Source organism: Bidens hawaiensis, unplaced genomic scaffold (genome assembly GCF_021521415.1).
Source record: "Bidens hawaiensis isolate Kalapana, Puna unplaced genomic scaffold, B.hawaiensis_p1.1 tig00016188_1, whole genome shotgun sequence".
NCBI classification, from domain to species: domain Eukaryota; kingdom Viridiplantae; phylum Streptophyta; class Magnoliopsida; order Asterales; family Asteraceae; genus Bidens; species Bidens hawaiensis.
In genome coordinates this window covers 255,823-263,962 of record NW_027492472.1, presented here as the reverse complement: position 1 = coordinate 263,962, position 8,140 = coordinate 255,823, and the positions used below count along the sequence as shown (strand labels likewise).

At 34.8% G+C, this 8,140-nt stretch overlaps 1 protein-coding gene and 1 pseudogene across 1 annotated transcript; one reads left to right on the top strand and one right to left on the bottom strand.

Moving 5' to 3' along the window:
* The first annotated feature begins 355 nt into the window (after positions 1-355).
* LOC143550765 (large ribosomal subunit protein eL42) lies at positions 356-2,460 on the top strand. Its single transcript, XM_077041359.1, has 4 exons — positions 356-462; positions 1,800-1,979; positions 2,082-2,156; positions 2,241-2,460. The coding sequence occupies exons 1-4, from the start codon at positions 460-462 to the stop codon at positions 2,298-2,300; spliced, it is 318 nt and encodes a 105-aa protein (XP_076897474.1). The 5' UTR covers positions 356-459; the 3' UTR covers positions 2,301-2,460.
* A 1,043-nt stretch (positions 2,461-3,503) lies between these two features.
* Positions 3,504-6,254, bottom strand: LOC143550780 (UPF0481 protein At3g47200-like; annotated as a pseudogene).
* Between the last annotated feature and the right edge of the window lie 1,886 nt (positions 6,255-8,140).

Below are 8,140 nucleotides of genomic sequence, written 5' to 3'. Positions count from 1 at the left end.
ACCCGACTCAAAATCAGACCCAGTCTTACCCGACCCCTTGTTCCTCAGAAAAAGCGTACCCGGACTTGACCCAATATAAAACTGCAAAATTCAGTCAAATATCCATCATTCCCGGAACCTGTTCCTACCCAACTCGATTCTTGACTTTGTTTGACCAAACCTGGAACCAGTTCTTACCCAGTTCCGGTTGCTGAAAATACCCGACTTGTGCACCTCCAAATCTAATTTAGTTATTAGTGAGATAATATCGAGTTTGGGCCTTAAGAACTTATGCGAAAACAGCATGAGCCTGTTGTATTGGGTTTGGCCCAATTGAGGTTATATCATGTGGGCTCAAATTCAATAAAATAGAACAGAAATGAAACCCTAGTAAGCCTTAAATAATAACAAAAACCCTAATTCATTCGGCAGTCAATCAATCTCTTCTTTCTCTCGGCGAATTACAGCAGCTCGTTAGCCATGGTATCTAATCCGATCTATCTTCTTCCATATTTCATCTGCAATTTTGTTAATTGATATTTGTAGCGTACGTGGCTGATGAATCTATAGTGTTTTGATTTAATCTGTATGTGTTGCCGTTGGATCTGTAATTAACGTTTCATAATTGTTTTGACCTTATGTTGAATTAAAGATTGTGTAGTTTATTAGGAGATGAATACAGTTGTTGTATTTGATTTTGATTTGATTCAGTTTGTGTATTATTAAGATTTTAGTAGATGTGATATATTATCTTATTTAATTTTGGTTTTAGAATTATCTATTTGGATTATACATTTTACAAAGCTATATGAGTTTGCTAATTAGCTCCAGATGCCTTAAACACAGTTTAATTGCAATGATAGTGAGTGCTATAGCGAATAGCGTAGCGTTGGATCATCGCCGTATGAGGTTTAGTGTGAACTAGCAACAATTAGGTTTTTTTTTATATTTTCACCAAAACTTTGAACTAATCATTATTAGTCGCAAGTTGGTACGTTGCCGTTTGACTAGTGCCTAGCGAGTTCTACAACGCTGTAGAACTTTCAAAAATGCACAGCATTTTTGAAAGTAAAAACTAAAATGTTTATATTAATCAACCGAAAATGCCAACAAGATGCTGTTGTTTATGCTTGCATTGGTTTTACTGTTTGTTGAAGAAGATAAACTATTATTAGCAAAATGATTGGTTTTGATTTGTTTGTTTTGTTGCTTAAGTAAGATCAGTGTATACCCCACTGTCTGACTAGCGCCTTGCGAGTTATTTAACACTGTAAAGCTTTAAAATTTTTGAACATTTCAGAAAGTGAACTAAAATCTATATATTAGGGGGTGTTTGGCTTAGCTTTTTTAACAAAGTCTATAGCTTTTTTAGCTTTTTTTACATAACAAGCTTAATTTGGTGTTTGGCCTAGCTTTTTTAACAAAGCTTATATCTCTTTTTTACATAATAAGCTTGATTTGGTGTTTGGTTTAGCTTTTTAAGCTTAAGCATTTTAGTTTATATATGCTAATTTGAAGGAGCTTGTTTGAAGATGGTTTTTAGCTTATTTGAAGAAGCTTATTTGTGTATGGATATAACTATAAAAGCATAAGATAAAAAATAAAAGCTAAGCTAAACACCCCTTAATCAACCAAAGATGCCGACAAAATGATGTTTTTTTATGCATTGATTTTTTTATTTGTTGAGGAAAATAAAATATTACTTTTAGTAAGACAGTTGATTTTGATATGTCTGATTTGAAGCTTAAATAAGATTACTTGCAATTGCTCTTTTTTAAAAATGGAATTGTTGTGTGATATGAAATGTTTTTTATATATAGGTGAACGTACCCAAGACTAAGAAGACTTACTGCAAGAACAAGGAATGCAGAAAGCATACCTTGCATAAGGTTACCCAATACAAAAAGGGAAAGGATAGTTTGGCTGCACAAGGAAAGCGTCGTTATGACAGGAAACAATCTGGTTATGGTGGTCAAACCAAGCCCGTCTTTCACAAGAAGGTAAATCTATATATCCATCTAACCATCCAAGTATTATGTTTGTTCCAAATGCTCAGTTATCTAGATTTAACAACTTTATATATAATTGATGGTATGATATAGGCAAAAACCACAAAGAAGATTGTGCTAAGGTTGCAATGCCAAGGTTGCAAGCATGTCTCACAGCACCCGATCAAGGTTTGCTTTGAATTTTTTTTTATATTCGTTTTATCGTTTTTGTGATTGGTCGTTTGCTTATGATTTGATCGTTTTTTTGTGCAGAGGTGCAAGCATTTTGAAATCGGTGGAGACAAGAAGGGAAAGGGAACTTCTCTCTTTTAAGCACTTTGTTGCGGGCTTTCTTTGCGTGCGGTTACTACTATTCATATTTTGATTTTAGCAGACTTTTGTGTTTTAAGTTTTTGATATTTATATTGCAAGTTTCTGTTTTGCTTTGACACATTTGTATGGAGAAATGGAAATCTTGTGTTTTTGACTGTTTTTGTGTTGGTTATTAATTTTTAACTTTTAACTTTTAACTTGAGGAAGTGGCCTCTGATATGTTGCGTTGCGTGTTTTACATGTAAACATGGTGGTAGCATTGTTTGCAACCGACTGTTGATTGATCCCAAGTGAAATCTTCAAGTTAACTACCACTTATCTAGGTATCGAGCAATTTTGTTTTTGTTGTGCTGCCAAGATACCGAACCGAGCACTAGACTTGATATTGCGTGAAAGATTTAAGTTATGTGCCAAGTTAGCCTCTTGAATTCTTGCAACCTTTTTATGAATCCACGTTTCACCCGAATACTTAGAACTTTTGTTCAAAGAATGTTTTCTAATAATTGATCGACGTTTTGTAAAAACTTGAAATTTAAGTTGTTGAAACTTGCTATCATAAATTCAAGAGTAAACTGTGGTTTTCGTCCTTGTGGTTTGTCCAAATTTGAAAAGTTTGCATTCAATAGTTTTAAATTTGCAGTTTTTGTCTCTGTAGTTTTATTTTATCTGCAATTAAACCCGAATTCATTAATCCCGTTAAGTCTGGTCGTTTGATCAATCAGTGTGCCTCTCACGTGAGGGGCTGTTTTGTCCTTTTTCTCCCAAAAAAAACACAATTCTAATTCGCAAGCCCCCTCACTAGAGGGGCTGAGCTGTATTTGGAGAAAAAAAAGGACAAAACTGCCCCTCACATGAGGGGCACACCCATGGGTTTAACGACTATATTTAACGGGTTAGTGAATTCGGGTTTAATTGCAAGTAAAATGAAACCACATGGATGAAAATCGCAGTTTTAAAACTACTGGATTAAAAACGCAAATTTGGACAAACAACATGGACAAAAATCACAGTTTACTCTAAACTTATAAAAAGATTTGAAATGAAAACATTAACTCCACATTCTCATGTTTTTAGTGAAATTAATTTCACTAATTATACAAGCAAACAGTGAACAACAAAAGAAAAGAAAGATAAAATACAGATCTAGTTATTGCTTCCAGCAGGCTTATTGATCTAGTTATTGCTTCCAACAGGCTTGTTGATCTAGTTGATGCTCCCGGCAGGCTTAATCGCAAAGATGGTTTGAACCACGGTTAGAAAAAATAGGATGATTCCAGCAAGTAGAGAAATGCTAGACCATGGACTCCTGAAGTAAGTTGTCCTCACCCAAGCTATATAAGTTCTATAGTAGTTATTCAACAATACCCATTCCATTTCATAATACCACTCTCGGACTTCAAGATGTTTGCATATATTGTTGATCATAGAAGCAACTTCTTCATTTGAACCCATATTGTTAATCAGGATTCCCGAGTGTTGCAACTTGGCAACATCTTCTTCACTCCTCACTAGCATATTCATGGCAAAAGCATATGATGTAATATAACTACGGGTTTTAAATAACTACTCATATGCAATGAGATTCCTTAAAACCACCTCGGTAAAATCGTGCAAAAACAATACCGGCATTCTAAGAGTAGGCTTATTCCAAAAACCAAAAGAGCGTGGGAACCTATTCAACTTCACACGCATCTGCGTAGGCCATTTTGAATTGTAGTTAGATTTCAAGTTGACCCCTGCTCTCTCTAGATCTGTAGCTGAAAAAATTTTAGAGCTACCTAAATATGATCTATTACAATTTTGAGGCTTGTAACATTCGTGTAGAAGGCCAAGAATATGAGGAGTGGTATCAATGGAAATATCTTGGATATCTATATTATTCATAAAGAGGTTGAGATCCTGTAAAACAACAAATCATCATCATCATCGTACTCAGTATATCCCACCAATAGCAAAGCTATGGTAGGGTCTGAGGAGGGTAAGATGTAGACAGCCTTACCTCTACCCCATAAGGATAGAGAGGCTGCTTCCGGTGAGACCCCCGGCTCGATAGTAGTTTTGCATCAAGCCTTGGACATAAGGCACATAGCACTCAATCATCGGGACACCGGCTGATCGGTGCATGTACCCTTGTCTTTCGGCTATCAACGCCACTACATGATGCCTGATTAACCGTCCGTCACTTTTAACGTTATTTTCACGAGATTAGTAAAATAACGTCAAAATTAGTGCAATTTCACTTTTGCCCACCCGAGGGTTCACACATATATACATCATATGTGCGCACCGCAAGCAGGGCTACTGTAAAACAACAAAGATAAACCGAATAAGGGGCCCGCGAGGTTGATTCTTCGACATAGTGCATTGATATATTTCATCAAGAAAAAACAAAGGGATCTGGTTTTCTAGCAACACCAAGTCATAAATTACACTTAATTGTATCAACTTGTTTCCCGAATATGAGTTATCACCTTCCATAAAATAGTAAATGAACTCAAGAATGAAACAAGCATCCACAACCATCATTTCGACAATTTCATCATCATCATATTTCTTCGTCCAAACATAACATGCCTTGATTTGATCCATTGAAGAGCACGCCTTCTCCACACATAATTTCAGTATTTCCTCTCGTGAGGATCTTGTACGGCTCATTAACTTATTCAGATAAATTATTTTCTCCTTTTCAAATGATTGAACATTGTCATCTTCTCTATGCAGAGGTCCAATAGAGACCACTCGAGGGCTAAAAGAACTTGGACTGAGATCTCGTAGTGTATTAGATAACATGCCAATCGGTGCAAAAACTGTATTCGTATGGTTGACTTCATGTTCTATACGATAAAGAAGGTTCTGGAAGGTACGTTGAAACATTTTTACGCCTCGAAGCTCTAAATCACCGATATCCCAGGGGAACACTATTTCATACGCAATTATAAGTTAGATCACAATTTAAGTATATATTGTTGAGAGCTATATTATAGTTATTCAATTTATTACTTGATTGATCAAGGGGGAAACTACAATGGCATTTAGCATATTCAGTATCACAAAGTTATTATTCCAAGTCTTACGCCCCCCTTAATTAACTGGATTTTTTCTTATAACTAGAGCATTTTGGGAGGTTTTGATCACATGAGGGGTTTACTTTTTATCTTAATCACAAATGAGGTTTTTGCATTTAGTAGTGGCGAATAAGAAGAATATGTAGGTGTGTAAGATCTTTATCAGAGAATGTAAGAAGGGTTGGTAGAAAATACAAGTAATTGTGGTTGCTATTGGCGACTAACAAAAATATGTGGAATTGGGTTTGATATTGGCGATTTACTCCAATTTGGAAGTGTTAGCGGTGATTAAGCCTAGGCCTAGTTGTTGTTGCTATTGACGATTAAGCTCTTTGTAAAGTTTTAAGTAAACAAATTTAGTGTCACAACATACTTCCAAAAAAAAGATCACATGAATCTGCTTAATTAATTCACATGCCTTATAATAAAATAAACAAATGTGCATCTTTCAACCACTTGTCAAGCTTTATGTAAAAATTAATAAAGTTAAAAGAATTATTAAAATGAGAAGTTAAAAGAATTATTAAAATGAAATATTAATAATTCTAATGCTCGTTTATAAAGATTAATAAAGTTAAAAGAATTATTAAAATGAAATATTAATTTTCAAACTTTTCTCATACCTTTATAAATTCATCCATCTAATAAAATAAAAGGGGCGATGAACATGCCGTGCTGGTGAGATTTTATGCCTACTACTTGCCACAAGCGAGGCGAGGCAATGCTGAAATTCGTTAAAAATAATTATATATAAACAACGTCCCTTTTAATATTTGTGTTTGATCAATGTTTAAGATAGTAATTTTCCCTTCATTTGTAAACATGTGGTGCAATCATGACTTTACTAACATATTTCATGCCCGGATTCTTTATTAATAGCTTCACTCATATAATTTGATGTTGCCTCAAGCTTAATCGCCAATAGCAATACCAATTAGAGACTATATGCAGGCCTAGGCTTAATCACCACTAGCACTTCCAAATTGGAGTAAATCGCCAATATCAAACCCAATTCTACATATTTTCGTTAATCGCCAATAGCAACCACACTTACTTGTATATTCTACCTACCCTTCTTATATTCTCTGATAAAGGTCTTACACACCTACATATTCTTCTTATTCGCCACTACTAAAAGCAAAAACCCTAGTTGTGATTAAGATAAACAGTAAACCCCCCATGTGATCAAAACCTCCCAAAATGCCCTAGTTATAAAAAAAATTCAACTAACTGAGCTACACGGCGGGGACAATACCACAGTTGGCTGCAATTGACTCTTTTTTTTTTCAAAAGAAAAAAGAACTCAAAATCACAAATGCATAGAACTAGAACTAGCTAGCAACTACATGAGTTTTACAATTGCAATCAAATTTAGCCTTAACCACTTACCAGACCTTGAAATCGAGTTGCAAAAGGGTGTTGGTGTAGATCAGATCTGCTGGGTACTCCTTGTTGATACAAAAATCAATAGCTATTTTGTAAAGGGCATGTGTTGAAATTAATATGTTTGGTCATGCGTGTAAGTAGTTAGGTGGGTGGGTACTTGCAATTCAATTCATTGTCCATGCATTTACAAGATTATTTTCTCAGTTTGATTATAATATAATTTTATGATTTCTTATTATATGTTTACGTTTATAATCAATTTTTACTTATAAGTCTTTGCATGGTGATATTCAATTCCTTTTCCATATGTACTTCTACCTATATTTTGACGTAAATTTTGTTCAAAACCGAGCCACCAAACTTTATGTTTTATTGGTATCCTCAACGTGACGCACGGGTTTACATGCATCAACGCTCCCGGCGCAATGCGTGAGGACGTTTACTAGAACAAACTTTATAAACATTCTATTTTATTAACGTCTACATCATGACATATGAGTTTACGTGTATCAACAGTAACACTCCTAGACGCTGACCACCCGTTTGTATTAAAAAAATATGATTGTGCTTATATGTTTATTTTGAATATGGGCCTATTTTGCTGAGTAATGGGCTTGGGACTTGGGTGCAAGTAAAGACATGAGTGATGAGCTTGTAGCAGTATTTCTAGACTTTGGAGTTTAATAGGCTAAAGTTGTTGGGCTGAAGTTACTGTGTTTTTATATACTTGCATCTAGAAGTACATTAAAATAAATTTAAAAAAAACGAATTTGAAACCGTACCGTCAAAGAGAACCGGGTTTTCTTAAACCGGTTTTTAGTATCCCGACCCTACCCATATGATACGCATAGGATATGCATTTCAATACCAAACCCGGAACTGGACTCAATCGTACCCAATAATATATCCGAAACCGGAACCGGGTTTTTCCATAACCCGACCTATACCCAAAAAATGCCCCCAAAAAGTGCAGTCCCCTAAAAATCTCAATCTACACCCGAAAATGCTCGTGAAATACCCAAAAAAGTGCAGCACCATAAAAAAAACTCAATCTAACCCGAAAATAGAGTAGTGAAATACGCGGGTATATGGTACTCAGTTCCATACCCTACCCGGAAGTGTTTCCCAAACTTCTAATCTATACTCTCTAATAAAAAGCTACAAGTTTTGTCACTTGTCACTTCCACATTAAACCTCACCCTTTTTAACCATTTTATAACAGTAAAATAATAGTTACAATTCTTAAAAGTTATAACTTATGCTTCAAAATTTGTTAATTTAATATGTACATCCTAATTTATTTTTCAAACATTTGATATTTATAATCATCTCTTACATTAAAATTGTTTTAAAGACTATTATTTAGCGACTACGTATTAATAGTGTTTA